The 25,171-nt window shown below is 40.7% G+C and overlaps 3 protein-coding genes and 3 pseudogenes across 3 annotated transcripts; all 6 read left to right on the top strand.

Moving 5' to 3' along the window:
- The first annotated feature begins 1,055 nt into the window (after positions 1-1,055).
- LOC133133316 (olfactory receptor 52E4-like) lies at positions 1,056-2,006 on the top strand. The gene has a single exon (XM_061249421.1). It carries the CDS (start codon positions 1,056-1,058, stop codon positions 2,004-2,006), a length of 951 nt encoding a protein of 316 aa, XP_061105405.1.
- A 3,365-nt stretch (positions 2,007-5,371) lies between these two features.
- LOC133133315 (olfactory receptor 11A1-like) lies at positions 5,372-6,286 on the top strand (annotated as a pseudogene).
- A 6,838-nt stretch (positions 6,287-13,124) lies between these two features.
- Positions 13,125-14,075, top strand: LOC133133314 (olfactory receptor 52D1-like). Its single transcript, XM_061249420.1, has one exon. It carries the CDS (start codon positions 13,125-13,127, stop codon positions 14,073-14,075), a length of 951 nt encoding a protein of 316 aa, XP_061105404.1.
- Positions 14,076-14,093: 18 nt separating this feature from the next.
- Positions 14,094-15,635, top strand: LOC133133313 (olfactory receptor 52E4-like; annotated as a pseudogene).
- Positions 15,636-20,569: 4,934 nt separating this feature from the next.
- LOC133133312 (olfactory receptor 52E4-like) lies at positions 20,570-21,520 on the top strand. The gene has a single exon (XM_061249419.1). It carries the CDS (start codon positions 20,570-20,572, stop codon positions 21,518-21,520), a length of 951 nt encoding a protein of 316 aa, XP_061105403.1.
- LOC133133311 (olfactory receptor 52E4-like) lies at positions 21,520-22,280 on the top strand (annotated as a pseudogene).
- The last annotated feature ends 2,891 nt before the right edge of the window (positions 22,281-25,171 follow it).

Genomic DNA, 25,171 nt, shown 5'->3' with positions numbered 1-25,171 from the left:
CTGCTCACTGGATGTTTTTTTGTTTTTCACGGCATTCTCTGCAAAATCCCAGGAGATCAGTAGTTTCTGAGATACTCAAATCACCCTGCCTGCCACCAACTATCATTCCATGGTCAAAGTCACGCCCCATTGTGATGGTTGATGTGAACATTAACTGAAGCTCCTGACTCGTATCTATATGATTGTATGCATTGCACTGCTGCCACGCAATTGGCTGATTAAATAATCGCATGAATAAGTAGATGTAAAAAATGTACCAAATGAAGTGCTCGGTTAGTGTAGATTGTGTCTAATATTGTCTCGGGGGAATTCTAGCTGCCAACCGTGGTATGCAAGTTTGTAAGTTGATGTATTCTTCAAGGGTTCCAATTGTATCTATATGGTCACGCTAGGACTCTAGGGTCCTCATCACACTTGTCCCTGTGTTTGATCTGCACTTTGTTGTACGTTGATCTTGATAAGAGTGTCTGCTAAATGCATGTAATGTAATGTAATGTAGTAGCCCTATATATTATAGCACATTGCTTGGGGACGAATGGGAGGGTTCTAACAATTCCAAAAACATGAGCAGAAACATTATTTGACTGCTGCTTGAAGTAATATAACATGTCCCAGTGCCTATTTTATAATCAACTGTTTAATCAGTCTAAATTAGAAATTAGATAATTGCATATGACCATGGAATTGCTATTTGGCTACATTCATTAAAAGGAAGGTTTGGAAGGCTTCATGTCAGGAAGGTTTGTAGTATAACAATATGAATTCCCAGTGTTCATATTATCATAGGAACGTTGCATATTACATCATGTAGGGAGGAGATAAAACTCCTGCTATGCAATGCAGTCCAGCAGTTGGCTTTGGACTTCAGGGCTTAAAGAGAAAAACCTGAAACACCTCCATCACTCTACATCCAAACCGGTGAGAATGGAGTCATTTTATTGGATTATTCACAGTGCAGGACAATTTCAGATTGTTATACCAATTTCAATGGAATAATTGATTGATAAAAATGTTTTATTGAAAAACAGCTTTTCCCCACAGGTTTAATTCACCATATGGACAACATATCTTTCAATATGGTGTTCACCCTTACTGGTCTCAAGGAAGCAAAAGCAAACAAATATACATACTTTGTTGTTATTCCATTTGTTTATTTCTTAATTAATTTATTTAATCTGACACTGATTGTGACAATTATTCTAGAGAGAGCACTCCATGAGCCCATGTACATCTTCCTGTGTAACCTGTGTTTTAGTGGACTGTATGGAACAGCTGGTTTCTACCCTAAATTCCTGTCTGATTTATTTAATGACATTCATCTCATCTCATACAATGGTTGTCTACTACAAGCATTTATAATCTACAGTTATATACTTTGTGAGTATGCAGCATTAATGATAATGTCTTATGACAGGTTTGTTGCAATATGCAAACCATTGGACTATCACAGGATAATAACATCTCAAACTATTGGCAGATTAATTTTGTATTCATGGTCATTTCCATTGATCGCTGTGTTCATTGGAATTATATTAACAAAGAGATTGAGATTATGTGGATCCCATATCTATAAAGCCTACTGTGACAACTGGTCAGTTGTGAAACTGTCTTGTGTACCAACTACAATTAATATCATGTATGGATATTTCTTAATCTGTTCAGTAATAGCACATGCCAGTTTTATTGTGTTGTCTTATATAAAATTGATCAAAGCATGCATAATATCAAAGGAGAGTAAGAAGATATTTATAAAGACCTGTTTACCACATTTACTTTCATTAATTAATTTTACAATAGCTATTCTTTTTGACGTAATGTTCAGTCGATACGGATCAAGGGATTTTCCAAACAGTTTACGTAACTTCCTGCAGCTGGAGTTTCTAATAATCCCCCCTCTTTTAAATCCCATTATATATGGGCTGAAACTGGCTGAGATACGTAACAGAGTTTTCAGAAAATGCAAGAAACCTAAAATCAAAGATTGTCCGCATACAAGAAAGAGATAATGTATGTGTATATGTGGTTTGTACATTTACTCTCTTCTAGTTGCATTTGACTGTTGTAGCTCCATTTTCTCCTATGGTTTGTCATGCACTCTTCCCTCAGCACCTCAAATGTATCAGTGGCCTGGAAGACAATGCAGTGTCAGGCCCATTCACAGGCATGATGGCAGCTGTGACGCACTGCAAATCATTACACTTTCTTCCAACTGCCTAACTATTGGACCCATCTCAGGTTTGAAAAGCAGGGACCTTCTCGCCACACGGCCCCTGTAAGAGTTTGACATTGTAACCTAGAATCCTTTTAGACTTTTTTTGTACCACCTTCCATATTCATATTCTGATATGGTGAAAGGCGAGGGCTATAACCCTGGAGGACCTGGCAGCCTGTGTGGTGGACCTCCTGGCCGAACCGCTGTACTGTATTTAGCGCCATAGGCCTACACAGGGCACAGACTAGACTCTAACCCTCAGGAATTTGCGGACCAACAGGACAGGTGGATACAGAAACCTTCTACCCTGTGGGGACCTTGCCCAGATTTGCTGTCCGTAACAAAGGAAGAGAGGGAGGTGCTCAAGCCAGATTGCATTTGCATTGCTTTTTTAATGAATATTATTATTCTTGCTAACTGCTACAAAATATTTTTTGCTTTCTTTTCATTTTTGCATGCAAAAAGAAAATGTCACATGTGAACCGGACATTTTCATGTGCGATTGGCCGTTTTAACATGTCAATTAAAATCTTCAGAAAATAAGTCACATTAGGTAATTCGCATGTTTGCACTTTGCCCCTTTATTTTAATGTGAACTACAGTTTTCACATGAAAATAGCATTGGTTACCTTTTTTCCACTGTCATCAATGGGATTATTAAAAAGTTCATTTTTCAACCTCTTCCCATGTTGGGTGGTTTTTGAAGACATGTTTGGTTGAAGTGTGTTGGCATTGATTAGAATACATGTTGATAAATGCGATGCAAGAAATTGTGAGCACTTAATTAGGTATTTATTAGAATTATTTATTTAGTCTTATTGGACTTTTGCTGCTGTAGCCCATCCACTTAAATGTTTGGCGCATTGTGTGTTCAAAGATGCTCTTCTACATACCACTGTTGTAACACATGGTTATTTGAGGTACTGTCACCGTCCAGTCTGGCCTTTCTCCTCTGACCTCATTAACAAGACATTTTTGCCCATACAACTGCTGCTAACTGGATATTTTTTGTTTTTTGCACCATTCTCTATAAACTAGAGACTGGTGTGCGGGAAAATCCCAGAAGCAGTTTCAGAGATACTCAAATCACCCTGTCTGACATGAACAAAAAATTCACAATCAAAGTCACTTACAGTACTGTGCAATAGTCTTAGGCACCTGTATAACATTCTGTACAGATAAGATTCTTTCAAAAATAATTCAATGTGTAGGATCCACATTTCCCACAATCCCACAGGACAATTCCGCGACGTCCACCCCGCATGACGTCTAGCTCGGTTCAGCCAATCCCGTAATGGCGGGAGCAATAAACTTTCCCGTATCTTATTGAAAGGGGAAATTAACAGTAATTTTATGAGACTGATTACTTTTTGCAGTTATACTGCTACATAACATTAATTGGCGCCCCGGTTTCGTAGAGAGTAAAATCCCTACATTATTTGGCAGCCCGTGCGAGGACCCTACATTATTTGGCGCCCCGTGTGAGGGAGACTAGCTTTGGCTCAAATTTCATGTCTTGTGACTTCATAACGAATTTCCTTTCATTATTTGGAGCTCTGCGTGAGAAAGACGAGCTTTGGCTCATATTTCATGTCATGTGACTCCAGAACAAAATCTCGGCATTCTTTGGCTTTCTCAGCTAAATAGCCACAAGTGCAATTATCTGAAAAGACCACTAGATGTCTACTGAGGACGTCGAGCTCCGCATGAAACGTGTTCCCATTCCGATGTTATTTCAGTCTCTCCTTCCCCAAACAGGCAGACTAGTGCAACTTCACATGGTCTTCGCTTTGAGGAGCTAGAGGCCATGGCGAAGTATGTCCGCACATTTGACCCCAAGGACTCCGAATTTAACATTCAGAGTTACTTGAGAGAAGTTGCCTACTGTCTCTCGGATCTGCCCAGGGCAACCAATCGAGAAAAGGTAAGAGATATCCATACATTTATGGAACAACTTCCACCAAAGGTTCATTCTAGCTATCCTAAGGTTTGTGAAGCGTTGGTAGCTGAGTACCTGCCACGGTTTGATCAGGCCACAGCCATGATCAAATCTGTGGAGGTTAAACATAGCCGCACAGAACGTCCAAAAGACTTTTACCAACGACATAAACATGCGTTTTTCCAGGGCAGAAACGGACCAGGCTTAGATGAAGATCAAATTTTCAAATCCCTTTTTGTGCACAACCTGCACCCCTGCGTAGAGAGTAAAATCCCTACGTTATTTGGCGGCCCGTGCGAATGAAAGGTCCTAAATAAACGTACTTTTCATTTTACATTACATTTTAGTAATTTGGCAGAATAGTTAAAAACTGAATTAAATCAATATTTTTTGCGACCACCCTTCAGCGTTAAAACTGCATCACTTCTCAGAGATAGCGAACGCTGTCCTGCAGTTCTATAAGACAATCAGCAGGGAGGTTGTTCCAAGCATGTTGGAGAACTTGCCACAGTTCTTCTGCAGACTTTGGTTGGCTACTTGCTTCTGATCTCAGACAGCCTTGTTCAAGTTTTTATGTAAAAAGTAGTCAATTGCTTCCGGTAATATGATACTTTTTAAAAATGTCTCTGTAAAATTAAATCTTTTGGAAAATGAATATTTGGAAATGTCAAATGTGTTTTTTACACTAACACACCCACAAAAGAATTAAAAAATATATAAAAAAAAATTTTAAGATATTTTTTAGGCCTTTTTCAGCTTTGGACAGTATATAGATTATATAGAAAGTAGTATATAGAGTATATAGAGACAGGAAGAATGGGGGCGAGAGAGAGGGAAAGACATGCGACAAATTGTCAGACGGTCGGACAATCACAAGTTTATTATTGTGAGAATTTTGAAATGATGTGCTTCTGTCTGCAAATATCGTGTCTGTTAATATGTAAATACATTTGGAAGTTTTACATGTACTGTACATAATACTGGTTGAGAAATTATCAGTATTAGACAGTATTACGCATTTTCAATATAGGTCAGACAACCACAGGTTTATTATTGTGAATTCTGAAATCATGTGCTTCTGTCATATTCTGCATATGTCTGTTAATACGGAAATACAATGTGGTAAACAGGTTATTTTATTCAAGTTTTAATTAAAGAATATGCTGAATAAAATGTTCTTTTTTAAAAAACTGCTTTTCCCCTCAGGTCATATTCATCATATGGACAACATATCTTTCAGTATGATGTTCATACTTTCTAGCTTTAAGGAATCAAAAGCAAACAAATATACATACTTTATTTTAATTTTATTTGTTTATATTTTAATTATTTTATTTAACGTGACTCTGATTGTGACAATTATTCTAGAGAGAGCACTCCATGAGCCCATGTACATCTTCCTGTGTAACCTGTGTTTTAATGGACTGTATGGATCAGCTGGTTTCTACCCTAAATTCCTGTCTGATTTACTGTATGACACTCATCTCATCTCATACAATGGTTGTATGCTACAAATATTTGTAGTCAATAGTTCCCTAATGTGTGATTTTGCAACTTTAGTGATAATGGGTTATGACAGGTTTGTTGCAATATGCAAACCATTGAATTACCACACCATAATGACACCACAAACTACTGGCAGATTAATTTTGTCTTCATGGTTGTTTACCTTTATTACTGTGACCCCTGCAGTTCTGTTAACAAGCAGGTTGCAATTGTGTGGAACACACATTGATAAATCCTACTGTGATAACTGGTCAGTTGTGAAACTGTCCTGTGTACCAACTACAACCAATAGTGCTTATGGGCTTTTTTAAATCTTCACAATAATAGTACAGGTTGGTCTTATTGTGGTCTCATGTATGAAACTGATCAGTGCATGTATAAAATCAAAGGAAAGCAAGACCATATTTATGAAGACCTGCTCACCACATTTACTGTCATTAATAAACTTTACAACAGCAATTATTTTTGACACAATGTTCAGTCGATATGGATCAAAGGATTTCCCACAGACTTTACGTGACTTCATGGAACTGCAGTTACGAATAATCCTAAAACTAATAGTCGCTATGACATCTGTGGGAGGTGGTCACAATGTCATTGGCGGTAGCTTGCCTATTACTAAGATTTAGCTGCGACCTCATCTGATTTGTATCAGAATTGTCCATGTCAGAATCATGCAATACCTGTATATATGAAACCCTCTGATTCAGAGCAAAGATATACCTGTTGCGAAGAAAAATACTAATGTTAAATATCAGCTTGGAAAAAAAGAAAATTATTGCAAGTGATTTCTTTTCTTTGAATGATGATACTTCAGATTTGTGTACATTTGTCAGTTAAACCCTTATTTATCTCATTAATTTTCTACAACAGGAGCTGCACATTCTAGAGATCTAGAGATAGGCCTCAAATGTATTCTTATACTCAAGAATTATGGGACTCATGCCACTGTCTTGTAATTAATGGAAGTGGATATTGACATGTAGGCAACTGTAGGGTTCACAAAGCTTGCATATGTAGGCTACTCTATTCCCGCTGTTGAGAATCTTTCATGTAGTGTAATGTTTCTGTGTTTGTTCTGTATGTTTTCATGTTTATTCTTGTTTATTATTCATTTTTCATTGTTACCTGGTTTATGTTTTCCATTACAGTTCTCTATTGTCCTCCCCTGTTATGTCTGCATCTGAATGTTTGCCAGTCTCGTCACCCCTCTGTCTGCGTGCCCCACTATTCAGGTGTTTACGGTATTTTCAGGTTTCCAATTATTTTCGTCACTCACGTTTTCTTACTTCCTGCTTTGTCTTGGTAGTTAAATGTTGTAAAGCACTATTCTTACTAACTCCTACTAATCTAGGTTTTGTACAGTACTAATACGATTAATACACTTACTGTCTAACTAACTAACTAACAATCACTTTTATTGGGTAGTTTAGAAATATTCACGTTACTAACTCACTAACGTAATGTCTTAGCATTTCTGTGCTGTTCTATAACTCCGCCTTCCTATGCTATCCCTTGTTACTCATTTGTTTCAGCGAAGTGTTCGCACCTGTCTCTTAACTATCACTACGTCTTCAACCTGTGCAATGTCTACTCCCTAATCCGGAGCCGTATGTTTTCTACATGTTGGTTTCGTGCATCCAGTCCACGTTTTCGTCTCCCCTCTGTTATTATGTTATTAACCCATTATGTTTTCCCACCTGTTGTCAATTTGTTTAGCCCACGTTTTTCTCTGCCCCACCTAGATTGTCACCTTCCCTCTTGTATTTAAACCCCACTCTCAGTATTTTGCTTTGTCAGAACGTTTATCGTCGTAAGATAACGTGAGATTCATGATAGACACTGACTGACAGTGTCAGTCAGTGTCATGATAGCCTTGACTTCTGTACCTGCCTTGCCCTCTTCTGCTCATCTGATCTTTTGGTTTTTCGACGTGTTGTTTTGTATTTTTGACTACGAGTTTGTTTTTGCCCTTTTGTACCTTCGCCCTGTGGTTTCCTGGATTTTGACCTCTCGCTTGTTTTTCAACTATTCTTTTGCTTTTCGTTCTTGGCTTTGTACTGGATCTCTTGGCTTTTGACCACTGAACATTAAACTACGATTTTTGGATTATCCTGTGGTCTGCATCTGGGTTCTCTGCCCCGTACATAACAGTACGTTCTGACCACGATGAACCCAGCAGACCAGTCCCAGCTGCAGTCCGTGCTGGGGAACCACAGAGCTGCATTGGGAAGCCAGCAGCAGCAGTTGGACTCGTTTGCTCAACAGCTGCGGGCAGTGTCCAACTGTTTGGCTAACCTGACCGTGACCCTCCAGACTGCAAACCCCAATTTCGGCGCTCCACCCCTCAGCGCTGCGGCTGCTCCCAAGGCACCACCTGCTCCAGTGCGTGAACCTCGCCTTCTGCCCCCCGAGAAGTACGCCGGAGAACTGGGAGAATGCCGGGCTTTCATTACCCAGTGCCAACTCAACTTCCAGCTGCAGCCTTTTACCTTCCCTACTGAGTGATCCCGAGTTGCCTACATCATCACACAACTCACGGGACGCGCTAAGAAGTAGGGAACGGCCGTCTGGGAGGCTGGACTACCCTGTGTCCAGACTTCAGGGCTGTTCATGGAAGAGATGAAGCGAATGTTCGACCGCTCTAGGCATGGTCGTGAAGCAGCGCGTGAGATTCTGGGCATGCGTCAGGGGGAACGCAGTGTGTCGGACTTTGCCATCGACTTCCAGACTCTGGCGACATCCTGTGGCTGGGCTAGCCAAGCCCTTTACGACACCTTCCTAAACAGCCTGGCTGAATGAATCAAGGACGAGTTGCTGACCCAGGAACTCCCTGATGACTTAGAGCGGCTCATCGCATTGGCCATCCGGGTGGACTCTCGCCTACATGATCGTCTCCGGTTCCAGAGCCCAGGTCATCCTGTTCGGTCTCGAGGGGAGACCCCCAGAGTCTGGTCCAGTCCCTCACCCCGGGAGGAACGCCCTACCACACCGGATAGGCAGAACCCATGAGGGTGGATCGTGCCCGGCTGACCCGTGAGGAGAAGGAGCGGAGGATGAGAGGCCGGCTATGCCTCTACTGCGGCCAGGAGGGGCACTTCGTCTCAAACTGCCCAGGAAAAGCCAACGCCCACTAGTCACTGGGGGAGCACTAGTGGGCGTGACTCCTGTTGAAGTCTCCTCCAAACACCGCACCTGTTTCCCGGTTACCATCTCCTGGGAGGGGCAGACGAGGATGGTCTCCGCCCTTATCGACTCCGGAGCTGAAGCAAGTTTCCTGGCCACCCCGCGGTATATATATATATATATATTTATAGGAGTTAACAGCAGACTTCAGGAACAATGTGCACAAAAGTCCTAAAAGTTTTGAATGTAATATATATAATAATATGTAATAAGAAAATAACAAGCCAAATTTCATTTAATTGGTTCAGAATTAAGCAAGTTACAGTCGGTTTTGTAGTGATGTCTGCATCTCTCAATACACATTGTATTTGTTTACTTGACCGCCCCAATATGGCAGCTGCGCAGACGCAGGTCAAATTGCAAACTCAGTATCTATGTTTCTGTGGCTGCATCCAATTATCTTTCACTCCACTCCCCCACTACCACTCCACTCCAGCAGAAGTATGCAGAGCAAAGGAGTGAATGAGGGGGAGTGAAGAAAACTGGGTTACACTGAAGTTTTCGGTTACACTGTCATCAAAGTGAACGTCCTGTGTTGAAGAAATAGCCCTATCATGATTGTTATTTTTTGCAGAGCCTACACATATTCCCATAGCCAATTAGAGATCGTACATGTGGTCAGCCCATTTAAAGCTTCAAAATGGTAGAATGCAGTAACCGGTAAAAACACTAACCTGACACTGCGGTTCGCCTCAATCTATACAAACTATTTACTGTGATCCCAAAATCTCCCAAAAAATTGGAACAAAGCCAGATTTTTATGGGTTGGGTTTCCATAGTATGTGGACGTGAGCATGATGAAGTCACCCGGAAACATGAAAAGACTAATGCGCAAACATACATCTTCGTAAACTTCACCAGGGGACTGGAGGTGGGTGGAGTCAAAGCCATTTTGTTAAGGAGTATGCACTTTCCAGATAATGGAGCACACCCTATATCTATACTTTACCTCCATCAACTCTTCCAAAGAATGTATTCCAGGAAAATTGTGCAATTGTCCATTTGCCAGAAAGTACATACTCTTTAACTCCACTACCACCTTCCTCCCCTCCCCACACTTTTTCATCGCCTGCTGACCAACTAGACAAGGGCCTGTGGAACAGTCCATCCAACTAGGAAGGGGATGCCCTGCTTCTCCGGTAGGAAGATGCAGAGAGGGGACATGGAATTAAGGGAAAATGGAAATCAGCTGCCAATGAAATTGCATGATAAGCGGGATGTCCACATCCTCTCTACGGTCCTCTCTGCAGCAATGGTGGCCTCTAGCAAGACTGTCCACCTGACAGGAGAGAGGAAGTTGAAGCCAGAGTACGTTCTGGAATACAATTTAAAGATGGGGGCCATGGATAAGGGGGACATGATAGATAGTTTTGTGGAGTGCACGAAAGACCACAAAGTGGTACAAGAAGATGTTTTAAATTTGGTTCAACAGCTACCTTGTCCATGTATAAAATAACTAAAACAAATCTGCTGTGTGTTTATGACGTTTACCACCTTGAAGTTGAAGAGCCAGGTGAGGGAGGTGTGGTCAGTCCACAGCAAGAAGTGTTTCCCGTAGAGGTAGGGCCTGAAGTGGCGCAGGGCTTCCACTACAGCCAGGAGCTTGCGGCAGGTGACGAATAGTTCCGCTGCGGTTTAGAGAGGCTACAGCTGAAGTAGGCCACCACCCATTCCCCATCCCCATCCTTCTGGGCCAGCACAGCGCCCATTCCCGTATTGCTGGTGTCAGTGTCCACGAAGAACGTTTGGCGGGGGTTTGGGTAAGCTAGGATGGGGGCTTCTGTGAGCGCGGTGCAGAGGTGGTTGAAGGTCGTGGCACAGGCGGTATCCCACTTGTACAGTTGAGCTTTGTCTGTGAGCTGGTGCAGTGGGCTTGCAATGGTGGTAAATTCATGAACCGTCTGTAGTAGGATGCCAGGCCCGGCAAGCTCGTCACATGGGACAGGCCCACCCTTTACGGTAGGAGGAGGGGAGAGTCTTGGGGCTGTGCTGGGGGGTTGGCGCTGGGAATTTGCGGATGCCTGGTTCACCACAGTGGTAGCAGGGCTGTAGCATCAAACTCAGGGTAGCTGCGCCGCATGTAGAACCAGATGTCAGCAACTGACGGGCTTATGCTCTTTCCCTCTCTTCGCCCCAGGAAGGTAACGCTTGCTTCCCGGAGAGCTCAACTTCATGTAGACGGTCAGGGAATGCAGGGACGGTACTCTCTGCCTCTCTCCACCTCCGGCTGGTCAGCTGGTCCCTCATCTGTACCAGAAAGGCTTTGGCTAGCTGCACGAAGAATCACTCTAGTGCCAGGGTGGACCGGGTGGCTGTGTATCTCCATAAGGCCTAGGTTGGGGAGGTTCGAGAGCCTTCCCTTCTAAGGCCATTGGTCTCATCAACGCCCAATCTGCCATGCCATGCCGCAACCTGCACTTGGGCAAGTTAGGGCTCCAGTGGCTCCACTCCAGTATAGAGCGGCAGCTTCATCGTCCGGCGTAGTGACATTATGGCGACCGGGGCTGTCGGCATCGGGGCTGTCGGCATCGGTTTGCTTCCAGGGAGTAAACTGTGGTTAAGACCTTATAGGATGCCTGGGGAAACCCTTATCTAAGCAGAGACAAGACAATCCAGGTGGCATATAAGTTGACAGATTCACATTTGCTGCTGGGAGTTTGGGCACATTTGACATGGGGCACATATGGGCCTGGTGGTGGGGCCCACGTCCTTGAGACATATGTACAGCTGCCACCTGGGCAGCTCCTTCAACATTTTTGAAATGATATAACCTCAACATTGCACACTTCCTTTGGGTCATCCCCAACTATGGTCAACCTTAGTGTATATTTGTATATATAGTTTGTGTTATACCTTACTGGCTGCTACTGCTCCATCTCCTCATGGTGTGTCTTGCAGAGTTTCCCCATACATATAGAATAGTCTCTTCACTCAGAGAACCATGGTTATACCGGTAACCAATACATTATGCCATATTGACCTACTGCCTGATGCTGATTTTGTTTTATGAAAACCCCCAATAAGGTCATTCAGTATCATTCGTTTTGAGTCTGCTTGATGTGAACCCATCCAAACAATGTTGAATTCCTGTCAAAGATGAAGCAGTAAGGAAGAACAGATCATTCCACGTGAAGCATTCACTATTGACAGAAAATCACCCCATGAAGGTGAAAGCATGCAAAGCAACCTTTATCAAGGTTCTTGGTGAGAGATTCTTTATCCAGAGAGAAATAAATGCCTATCTTAAAACATCCAATTAGATTTCCCTTGTAAGTTGATCCTGATGAATAAAGGTGCTTGTAAATTAAGTCACTTGTGATTCATTTTATTGTATGTGTGGATTCAAATAGTGAGAGCGTTTGCAGTATGTCCTGGTAGCTGGTAAATGGCCTACTATTTTATAATTTGGCAAGTACGCTCAGATAGGTTGCCATGCCTCACATGCTTGATTATATGTTGAAGTTGACTGTGTTGAGTTGGTTATACTTGGTGAGAGTAAAAGATTGTGTTGTACTAAATATTAATCAAAATGACATTTTAAAACTATAAAAACATTAAAACATGTCTAAAGGCTTGGAGCCCAAGTTCTCATGGCTACCCATAAAAGTGACACTGTCTGGCTAATGCATGAAAAAAATGGCACTGTCAAGAGACTCTTCTTAAAATGTTTTAATCTATTGTTCAGTCTGCCTAAATTACTTGGAAATTAATTTTGATATTTTATTGGATAGATGCAAAATACAATCAAACTTCAGTAAAATTATTTATAATTTAAATTATAAAGGAAAGGAGTGCAAAATTATGAATTAATTCCCAGTGTTCATATTATCATGGGACAGCAAATAGAATGTGGCCAATGACATCATGCAGAGAGAAGATAAAACTGATCAGCAGTTTGCTTTCAGTAGAATATCAGAAACAGCTCCATCTCACTATAGGCAAACAGGTAAGAATAGAACAGAAATACTTTTCTTGGATCAATAATAATTCAAGACAACTTCGAATTATTTGTAGGAACATTCTACATTTTGTGCTCTTCATAAATGACCAAAGCATCGCTTTCAAAAATGGGGTTAGGCCCAAAGTATTTCAGCAAAATTAAGTGAAGAGAAATTGCAGCAACTGTGAACAGTTATGTTCATGTTCATGATGTACTTCTGTCAGAGATATAACAAATTCAATATTCAATTGCTTATTTCATGCCAGATTTAATGAAAGAATTGGCTGATTAAAATGTTTTATTTAAGAATATCTTTTTTTCCCACAGGTTTTATTTACCGCATGGATAACATATCTTTCACCATGGTGTTCACCCTTACTGGTTTTAAGGAGACAAAGGCAAACAAATATACATACTTTGTTTTGACTTCATTTGTTTATTTGTTAATTAATTTATTTAATCTGACTCTGATTGTGACAATTATTCTAGAGAGAGCTCTCCATGAGCCCATGTACATCTTCCTGTGTAACCTGTGTTTTAGTGGACTGTATGGAACTGCTGGTTTCTACCCTAAATTCCTGTCTGATTTACTGTATGACACTCATCTGATCTCATACAATGGTTGTATACTACAAGCATTTGTAATCTACAGTTATATTCTGTGTGAGTATACAACATTATTTATCATGTCTTATGACAGGTTTGTTGCAATATGCAAACCATTAGACTATTACATGATAATCACATCTCAAACTATCGGCAAATTAATTTTCTATTCATGGTCCTTTCCATTTATTGGTGTGTTCATTGCACTTATGCTAACAAGCAGGTTGCAATTATGTGGATCCCACATTGATAAATCCTACTGTGACAACTGGTCAGTTGTGAAACTGTCTTGTGTATCAACTACAATTAATAATGTTTATGGGTATTGTTTAATCTTTTCAGTCATAGCACATGTCACTTTTATTGTGTTGTCTTACATAAAATTGATCAATGCATGCATAAAATCAAAGGAGAGCAAGAAGATATTTATGAAGACCTGTTTACCACATTTACTTTCATTAATAAATTTTACAATAGCTATTCTTTTTGACATATTATTCAGTCGATATGGATCAAGGGATTTCCCTCCAAGTTTACGTAACTTCCTACAACTGGAATTTTTAATAATCCCCCCTCTTTTAAATCCCATTATATATGGGCTGAAACTCACTGAGATACGGAACAGAATTTTCAGAAAATGCTGGGATCCTAAAATTAAAGATTCTCAGCATACAAGAAAGAGGTAATGTATTGTACATAGTACAATGTCTTTGGTTTGTATATTTTCATAGGGCTGGTGCTACAGGAGAACATTCCAGGCATGCAGGATGTCAATTTAATTGATTTGATTCAGTTTTTAACTATTCTGCCAAATTACTAAAATGTAATGTAAAATGTATAGTACATTTATTTAGGACCTTTCATTGAATTATTTTTGAAAGAATCTTATCTGTACAGAATGTTATACAGGTGCCTAAGGCTTTTGCACAGTACTGTACATTAGACTTCTTTTTTTAACTTATTAAGTCTGCTGTAACCTACCCACTTGGTGGTTTGACGCGTTGTGTGTCCAGAGAAGCTCTTCTGCATACCCCTGGTGTAATGAGTGGCTATCTGTGTTACTGTAACCTTCAACCAGTCTGGCCCTTCTCTCATTGAGAAATCTGGCCTATGTCTCTGCCCGAGGAACTGCTGCTCACTGGGTTTTTTTGTTTTTTTTCATGGCATTCTCTGCTAAATCCCGGGAGATCAGTAGTTTCTGAGATACGCAAACCACCCTGCCTGCCACCAACTATCATTCCATGGTCAAAGTCACTTAGATCACATTTTTCCCCCATTGTGATGGTTGATGTGAACATTTAATTCACCATAAGGACAACATATCTTTCAATATGGTGTTCACCCTTACTGGTCTTAAGGAAGCAAAAGAAAACAAATATACATACTGTTGTTTTTCCATTTGTTTATTTGTTAATTAATTTATTTAATCTGACACTGATTGTGACAATTATTCTAGAGAGAGCACTCCATGAGCCCATGTACATCTTCCTGTGTAACCTGTGTTTTAATGGACTGTATGGAACTGCTGGCTTCCACCCTAAATTCCTGTCTGATTTATTTAATGACATTCATCTCATCTCATACAATGGTTGTCTACTACAAGCATTTATAATCTACAGTTATATACTTTGTGAGTATGCAGCATTAATGATAATGTCTTATGACAGGTTTGTTGCAATATGCAAACCATTGGACTATCACAGGATAATAACATCTCAAACTATTGGCAGATTAATTTTGTATTCATGGTCATTTCCATTGATCGCTGTGTTCATTGGAATTATATTAACAAAGAGATTGAGATTATGTGGATCCCCTACTGTGACAACTGGTCAGTTGTGAAACTGTCTTGTGTACCAACTACAATTAATATCATGTATGGATATTTCTTAATCTGTTCAGTAATAGCACATGCCAGTTTTATTGTGTTGTCTTATATAAAATTGATCAAAGCATGCATACTATCAAAGGAGAGTAAGAAGATATTTATAAAGACCTGTTTACCACATTTACTTTCATTAATTAATTTTACAAGAGCTATTCTTTTTGACGTAATGTTCAGTCGATACGGATCAAGGGATTTTCGAAACAGTTAACGTAACTTCCTGCAACTGGAGTTTCTAATAATCCCCCCTCTTTTAAATCCCATTATATATGGGCTGAAACTGGCTGAGATACGTAACAGAGTTTTCAGAAAATGCAAGAAACCTAAAATCAAAGATTGTCCGCATACAAGAAAGAGATAATGTATGTGTATATGTGGTTTGTACATTTACTCTCTTCTAGTTGCATTTGACTGTTGTAGCTCCATTTTCTCCTATGGTTTGTCATGCACTCTTCCCTCAGCACCTCAAATGTATCAGTGGCCTGGAAGACAATGCAGTGTCAGGCCCATTCACAGGCATGATGGCAGCTGTGATGCACTGCAAATCATTACACTTTCTTCCAACTGCCTAACTATTGGACCCATCTCAGGTTTGAAAAGCAGGGACCTTCTCGCCACACGGCCCCTGTAAGAGTTTGACATTGTAACCTAGAATCCTTTTAGACTTTTTTTGTACCACCTTCCATATTCATATTCTGATATGGTGAATATTTCCTTTGTTTGATTTTAAGGACTGAATAAAATAAATAAAATAATTTTTGTGTTTGTCTTGTTAGTTCCCCATACGACACTGTGGCCACCTCATCTCTGAGCTAAACTGGTGGGTAATGCAGACAGATAACATTTTATTTGTACTTTCTCATTTTCTTTTGGTTTATTTTTGTTTTGCCAGGGGGTTTAGAAAAACATCACAAAGCCAAGGCAGGCTGATGCAGCAGTAGTTCTGGAGAGCCGTACAAAAAGGCGAGGGCTATAACCCTGGAGGACCTGGCAGCCTGTGTGGTGGACCTCCTGGCCGAACCGCTGTACTGTATTTAGCTCCATAGGCCTACACAGGGCACAGACTAGACTATAACCCTCAGAGGAATTTGCGGACCAACAGGGCAGGTGGATACAGAAACCTTCTACCCTGTGGGGACCTTGCCCAGATTTGCTGTCCGTAACAAAGGAAGAGAGGGAGGTGCTCAAGCCAGATTGCATTGTGCTTTTTTAATGAATATTATTATTCTTGCTAACTGCTACAGAATATTTTTTGCTTTCTTTTCATTGTTTGCAAGCAAAAAGAAAATGTCACATGTGAACCGGACATTTTCATGTGCGATTGGCCGTTTTAACATGTCAATTAAAATCTTCAGAAAATAAGTCACATTAGGTAATTTGCATGTTTGCACTTTGCCCCTTTATTTTAATGTGAATTACAGTTTTCACGTGAAAATAGCATTGGTTACCTTTTTTCCACTGTCATCAGTGGGATTATTAAATAGTTCATTTATCTACCTCTTCCCATGTTGGGTGGTTTTTGAAGACATGTTTGGTTGAAGTGTGTTGGCATTGATTAGAATACATGTTGATGAATGAGATGCAAGAAATTGTGAGCACTTAATTAGGTATTTATTAGACTTATTTATTTAGTCTTATTGGTCTTTTGCTGCTGTAGCCCATCCACTTCAATGTTTGGCGCATTGTGTTTTCAAAGATGCTCTTCTACATACCACTGTTGTAACACATGGTTATTTGAGGTACTGTCACCGTCCAGTCTGGCCTTTCTCCTCTGACCTCTCTCATTAACAAGACATTTTTGCCCATACAACTGCTGCTAACTGGATATTTTTTGTTTTTTGCACCATTCTCTATAAACTCTAGAGACTGGTGTGCGTGAAAATCCCAGAAGCAGTTTCAGAGATACTCAAACCACCCTGTCTGACATGAACAAAAAATTCACACTTACAGTACTGTGCAATAGTCTTAGGCACCTGTATAACATTCTGTACAGATAAGATTCTTTCAAAAATAATTCAATGTGTAGGATCCACATTTCCCACAATCCCACAGGACAATTCCACGACGTCCACCCCGCATGACGTCTAGCTCGGTTCAGCCAATCCCGTAATGGTGGGATCAATAAACTTTCCCGTATGAGAGCAAGACATGTTCTCGGGATCCTTCTTCTTCTCCTTCTATTCATTCCCTTCTTCGACGCACCCTTTTTGGCCATTCGCTTCAGCTCATCTGCTCCGAGACTCGGGCAGAGGCTGAATGCTGCACAGCGCACTACCAGGCCTACGGACACACCTAGTTACCTTGCGGTAACTTCGTGGCATATAGCGAGGGGAACTGGTGTACGCGGAACGCTACATCAGTTTACTCCTGCAAAGCTCACCAACGAACAACAGCAACAAACTTTTCCACCCGGAAAAAGGACCAGCGAACATCCTTCTAGCAACCGAGCGGACCAGACAACAACGCGCGGCTAAGATGCTAACACCCCAGCTTTGCGCACCTCTCCAGGACATCATTCACTGCATCATCGCAGCTCCTATAAGGACAGCACGTCTTTTGGATCCAATGCGTATGGACTGAGTAAGAACAAACATTCAGGCATAGCCAGTGTTTAGTTTAGTCTTAACTGTTTTTGTGAATCTGTGTTTCCATATTTGCCGTCTTATCATTGGAATTTATTTTGTTAGCTATATATATATATATATATATATATATATATATGTGTGTGTACGTGAATTGATTTGCCGTCTTTTGCGCATATATAGAGTAAACTACGCAAGTAGTCTTCTCACAGCTAACAATAACTAACACACCCACTTTTACTTTCCTTTGTTCAAGGCACAAAATATTTCTGATAACAGTAATTTTATGAGACTGATTACTTTTTGCAGTTATACAGCTACATAACATCAATTGGCGCCCCGGTTTCGTAGAGAGTAAAATCCCTACATTATTTGGCAGCCCGTGCGAGGACCCTACATTATTTGGCGCCCAGTGTGAGGGAGACTAGCTTTGGCTCAAATTTCATGTCTTGTGACTTCATAACGAATTCCCTTTCATTATTTGGAGCTCTGCGTGAGAAAGACGAGCTTTGGCACATTTGACCCCAAGGACTCCGAATTTAACATTCAGAGTTACTTGAGAGACGTTGCCTACTGTCTCTCGGATCTGCCCAGGGCAACCAATCAAGAAAAGGTAAGACTCTACCAGAGATATCCATACATTTATGGAACAACTTCCACCAAAGGTTCGTTCTAGCTATCCTAAGGTTTGTGAAGCGTTGATAGCTGAGTACCTGCCACGTTTTGATCAGGCCACAGCCATGATCAAATCTGTGGAGGTTAAACATAGCCGCACAGAACGTCCAAAAGACTTTTACCAACAACATAAACATGCGTTTTTCCAGGGCAGAAACGGACCAGGCTTAGATGAAGATCAAATTTTCAAATCCCTTTTTGTGCACAACCTGCACCCCTGCGTAGAGAGTAAAATCCCTACGTTATTTGGCGGCCCGTGCGAATGAAAGGTCCTAAATAAACGTACTTTACATTTTACATTACATTTTAGTAATTTGGCAGAATAGTTAAAAACTGAATTAAATCAATATTTTTGCGACCACCCTTCAGCGTTAAAACTGCATCACTTCTCAGAGATAGCGAACGCTGTCCTGCAGTTCTATAAGACAATCAGCAGGGAGGTTGTTCCAAGCATGTTGGAGAACTTGCCACAGTTCTTCTGCAGACTTTGGTTGGCTACTTGCTTCTGATCTCAGACAGCCTTGTTCAAGTTTTTATGTAAAAAGTAGTCAATTGCTTCCGGTAATGCTTTTTAAAATTAAATACAAAAATGTCTCTGTAAAATTAAATCTTTTGGAAAATGAATATTTGGAAATGTCAAATGTGTTTTTTACACTAACACACCCACAAAAGAATTAAAAAATATATTAATTTTTTTTTAAAGATATTTTTTAGGCCTTTTTCAGCTTTGGACAGTATATAGAGTATATAGAAAGTAGTATATAGAGTATATAGAGACAGGAAGAATGGGGGCGAGAGAGAGGGAAAGACATTGTCAGACGGTCGGATTCTAACCGTTGCTTGTGTACAGGTATACCTAATAAACTGTATGTGAAGCTTCATCTAAATCCTGTGAGTTTGTATAATGTCTGGAGAATAGACAAAACAGGAACATGGGCTCTTGGCATTGTTTGTTGGCAACTAGGAAAAAGCATTAACAAAATATTTATAACCAAGAAATCTCTGGAAAATGTGTTGAGTAAAGATATGAATTAATTCCCAGTGTTCATATTATCATAGGACACACAATGAGACATTCCATATTACGTCATGCAGAAAAGAGATTAAAAAAAAAAACTCCTACTCTGCAGTTCAGTCCAGCAGTTGGCTTTGGACTTTGGGAGTTCAAGACAAAACCTGGAACACCTCCATCTCTCTATAGGAAAACTGGTAAGAATGAACAATTCATGACCACTTCAGATTGTTCGTACAAACATTCTACATGCTGCGCTATTCATAATTGACCAGAATGATACTTTGAAAAATATTTTGAAAGTAAAATGAAGCAGGGAAACTGCATAATTGTACTCTTGGATTATTCAACAACTGAAATTTGTATGGGCCCCTAATATACATGAACCTGTATTTAATGAATACTGGTCCTTAAAGTTCCCCTTTCAATAAGATGCGGCACATCCAAAGGTGAGTCTACTAGAGCCTACATCCTCTAATGGCTCACATTACTATCCAAAATGATGGGAATCTAATTACTAACTGGTAACACACTCAAATTACTTCCCACTCCAAAATTTCAGTCCCAGTTATTTCAAGTCATGTGGTTCATTTGGAAGTTGTATAATACTGGATGATATTTATTAGTATTCGAAAGTATTACGCTAAGATTGACCATTTTCAATGTAGGTCAGACAATCACAAGTTTATCATTGTGAGAATTCTGAAATGATGTGCTTCTGTCTGCAAATATCGTGTCTGTTAATATGTAAATACATTTGGAAGTTTTACATGTACTGTACATAATACTGGTTGAGAAATTATCAGTATTAGACAGTATTACACATTTTCAATATAGGTCAGACAACCACAAGTTTATTATTGTGAATTCTGAAATCATGTGCTTCTGTCATATTCTGCATATGTCTGTTAATACGGAAATACAATGTGGTAAACAGGTTATTTTATTCAAGTTTTAATTAAAGAATATGCTGATTAAAATGTTTCATTAAAAAAACTGCTTTTCCCCTCAGGTCATATTCATCATATGGACAACATATCTTTCAGTATGATGATCATACTTTCTAGCTTTAAGGATTCAAAAGCCAACAAATATACATACTTTATTTTTATTTTATTTGTTTATATTTTAATTATTTTATTTAACGTGACTCTGATTGTGACAATTATTCTAGAGAGAGCACTCCATGAGCCCATGTACATCTTCCTGTGTAACCTGTGTTTTAATGGACTGTATGGATCAGCTGGTTTCTACCCTAAATTCCTGTCTGATTTACTGTATGACACTCATCTCATCTCATACAATGGTTGTATGCTACAAATATTTGTAGTCTATAGTTCCCTAATGTGTGATTTTGCAACTTTAGTGATAATGGGTTATGACAGGTTTGTTGCAATATGCAAACCATTGAATTACCACACCATAATGACACCACAAACTACTGGCAGATTAATTTTGTCTTCATGGTTGTTTACCTTTATTACTGTGACCCCTGCAGTTCTGTTAACAAGCAGGCTGCAATTGTGTGGAGCAAACATTGATAAATACTACTGTGATAACTGGTCAGTTGTGAAACTGTCCTGTGTACCAACTACAACCAATAGTGCTTATGGGCTTTTTTTAATCTTCACAATAATAGTACAGGTTGGTTTTATTGTGGTCTCGTATATGAAACTGATCAGTGCATGTATAAAATCAAAGGAAAGCAAGACCATATTTATGAAGACCTGCTCACCACATTTACTGTCATTAATAAACTTTACAACAGCAATTCTTTTTGACACAATGTTCAGTCGATATGGATCAAGGGATTTCCCACAGACTTTACGTGACTTCATGGAACTGCAGTTTCTAATAATCCCCCCTCTTTTAAATCCGATTATATACGGGCTGAAACTGACTGAGATACGTAACAGAGTTTTTAGAAAATGTAAGAAACCTAAAATGAAAGATTCCCTGCATACAAGAAAGAGATAATGTATTGTACACCGTATGATCTCTTTGTGTATGTGGTTTGTATATTTACTCTCTAGTCGCATTTGACTCTTGCAGCCCCAGAGCAGCCCTCCATGAGCCCATGTACATCTTCCTGTGTAACCTGTGTTTTAATGGACTGTATGGATCAGCTGGTTTCTAACCTAAATTCCTGTCTGATTTACTATATGACACTCATCGCATCTCATACAATGGTTGTATGCTACAAATATTTGTAGTCTATAGTTCCCTAATGTGTGATTTTGCAACTTTAGTGATAATGGGTTATGACAGGTTTGTTGCAATATGCAAACCATTGAATTACCACACCATAATGACACCACAAACTACTGGCAGATTAATTTTGTCTTCATGGTTGTTTACCTTTATTACTGTGACCCCTGCAGTTCTGTTAACAAGCAGGTTACAATTGTGTGGAGCACACATTGATAAATCCTACTGTGATAACTGGTCAGTTGTGAAACTGTCCTGTGTACCAACTACAACCAATAGTGCTTATGGGCTTTTTTAAATCTTCACAATAATAGTACAGGTTGGTCTTATTGTGGTCTCATGTATGAAACTGATCAGTGCATGTATAAAATCAAAGGAAAGCAAGACCATATTTATGAAGACCTGCTCACCACATTTACTGTCATTAATAAACTTTACAACAGCAATTATTTTTGACACAATGTTCAGTCGATATGGATCAAAGGATTTCCCACAGACTTTACGTGACTTCATGGAACTGCAGTTACTAATAATCCCCCCCCCCCCACACACACACACACACACACACACACACACACCTTTAGCTCTTGTATCTTCCCCGACAGCAACATTGGGTCAATGTCGCTATGACATCTGTGGGAGGTGGTCACAATGTCATTGGCGGTAGCTTGCCTATTTCTAAGATTTAGCTGCGACCTCATCTGATTTGTATCAGAATTGCCCATGTCAGAATTATGCAATACCTGTATATATGAAACCCTCTGATTCAGAGCAAAGATATACCTGTTGCAAAGAAAAATACTGATGTTAATTATCAGCTTGGAAAAAAAGAAAATTATTGCAAGTGATTTCTTTTCTTTGAATGATGATACTTCAAATTTGTGTACATTTGTCAGTTAAATCCTTATTTATCTCATTAATTTTCTACAACAGGAGCTGCACATTCTAGAGATCTAGAGATAGGCCTAAACAATATTTAAAATATTGCTTGAAGCAACCGCATCAAAATGGATTCTTATACTCAAGAATTATGGGACTCATGCCACTGTCTTGTAATTAATGGAAGTGGATATTGACATGTAGGCAACTGTAGGGTTCACAAAGCTTGCATATGTAGGCTACTCTATTCCCGCTGTTGAGAATCTTTCATATAGTGCAATGTTTCTGTGTTTGTTCTGTATGTTTTTATGTTTATTCTTGTTTATTATTCATTTTTCATAGTTACCTGGTTTATGTTTTCCATTACAGTTCTCTATTGTCCTCCCCTGTTATGTCTGCGTCTGAATGTTTGCCAGTCTAGTCACCCCTCTGTCTGCGTGCCCCGCTATTCAGGTGTTTACGGTATTTTCAGGTTTCCAATTATTTTCGTCACTCACGTTTTCTTACTTCCTGCTTTGTCTTGGTAGTTAAATGTTGTAAAGCACTATTCTTACTAACTACTACTAATCTAGGTTTTGTACAGTACTAATACAATTAATACACTTACTGTCTGTCTAACTAACTAACTAACAATCACTTTTATTGGGTAGTTTAGAAATATTCACGTTACTAACTCACTAACGTAATGTCTTAGCATTTCTGCGCTGTTCTATAACTCCGCCTTCCTATGCTATCCCTTGTTACTCATTTGTTTCAGAGAAGTGTTCGCACCTGTCTCTTAACTATCACTACGTCTTCAACCTGTGCAATGTCTACTCCCTAATCCGGAGCCGTATGTTTTCTACATGTTGGTTTCGTGCATCCAGTCCGCGTTTTCGTCTCCCCTCTGTTACTATGTTATTAACCCATTATGTTTTCCCACCTGTTGTCAATTTGTTTAGTCCACGTTTTTCTCTGCCCCACCTAGATTGTCACCTTCCCTCTTGTATTTAAACCCCACTCTCAGTATTCTGCTTTGTCAGAACGTTTATCCTAGTAAGTGCCGATTTTGTGTAAGCCTTATTATTGAAATTCATGATAGACACCCCATTGCCTTGACTTCTGTACCTGCCTTGCCCTCTTCTGCTCATCTGATCTTCTGGTTTTTCGACGTGTTGTTTTGTATTTTTGACTACGAGTTTGTTTTTGCCCTTTTGTACCTTCGCCCTGTGGTTTCCTGGATTTTGACCTCTCGCTTGTTTTTCAACTATTCTTTTGCTTTTCGTTCTTGGCTTTGTACTGGATCTCTTGGCTTTTGACCACTGAACATTAAACTACGATTTTTGGATTATCCTGTGGTCTGTGTCTGGGTTCTCTGCCCCGTACATAACAGTACGTTCTGACCACGATGAACCCAGCAGACCAGTCCCAGCTGCAGTCCGTGCTGGGGAACCACGGAGCTGCATTGGGAAGCCAGCAGCAGCAGTTGGACGCGTTTGCTCAACAGCTGCGGGCAGTGTCCGACTGTTTGGCTAACCTGACCGTGACCCTCCAGACTGCGAACCCCAATTTCGGCGCTCCACCCCTCAGCGCTGCGGCTGCTCCCACGGCACCACCTGCTCCAGTGCGTGAACCTCGCCTTCTGCCCCCCGAGAAGTACGCCGGAGAACTGGGAGAATGCCGGGCTTTCATTACCCAGTGCCAACTCAACTTCCAGCTGCAGCCTTCTACCTTCCCTACTGAGTGATCCCGAGTTGCCTACATCATCACACAACTCACGGGACGCGCTAAGAAGTGGGGAACGGCCGTCTGGGAGGCTGGACTACCCTGTGTCCAGACTTCAGGGCTGTTCATGGAAGAGATGAAGCGAATGTTCGACCGCTCTAGGCATGGTCGTGAAGCAGCACGTGAGATTCTGGGCATGCGTCAGGGGAACGCAGTGTGTCGGACTTTGCCATCGACTTCCAGACTCTGGCGACATCCTGTGGCTGGGCTAGCCAAGCCCTTTACGACACCTTCCTAAACGGCCTGGCTGAACGAATCAAGGACGAGTTGCTGACCCGGGAACTCCCTGACAACTTAGAGCGGCTCATCGCATTGGCCATCCGGGTGGACTCTCGCCTACGTGATCGTCTCCGGTTCCAGAGCCCAGGTCATCCTGTTCGGTCTCGAGGGGAGACCCCCAGAGTCTGGTCCAGTCCCTCACCCCGGGAGGAACGCCCTACCACACCGGAGAGGCAGAACCCATGAGGGTGGATCGTCCCCGGCTGACCCGTGAGGAGAAGGATCGGAGGATGAGAAGCCGGCTATGCCTCTACTGCGGCCAGGAGGGGCACTTCGTCTCAAACTGCCCAGGAAAAGCCAACGCGCACTAGTCACTGGGGGAGCACTAGTGGGCGTGACTCCTGTTGAAGTCTCCTCCAAACACCGCACCTGTTTCCCGGTTACCATCTCCTGGGAGGGGCAGACGAGGATGGTCTTATCGACTCCGGAGCTGAAGCAAGTTTCCTGGCCACCCCGCGGTATATATATATATATTTATAGGAGTTAACAGCAGACTTC

This window comes from Conger conger, chromosome 7 (assembly GCF_963514075.1).
Source record: "Conger conger chromosome 7, fConCon1.1, whole genome shotgun sequence".
Taxonomy (NCBI): Eukaryota; Metazoa; Chordata; class Actinopteri; order Anguilliformes; family Congridae; genus Conger; species Conger conger.
Note: the sequence above shows the minus strand (reverse complement) of the source record. Positions and strands in the feature narration are given on the sequence as shown.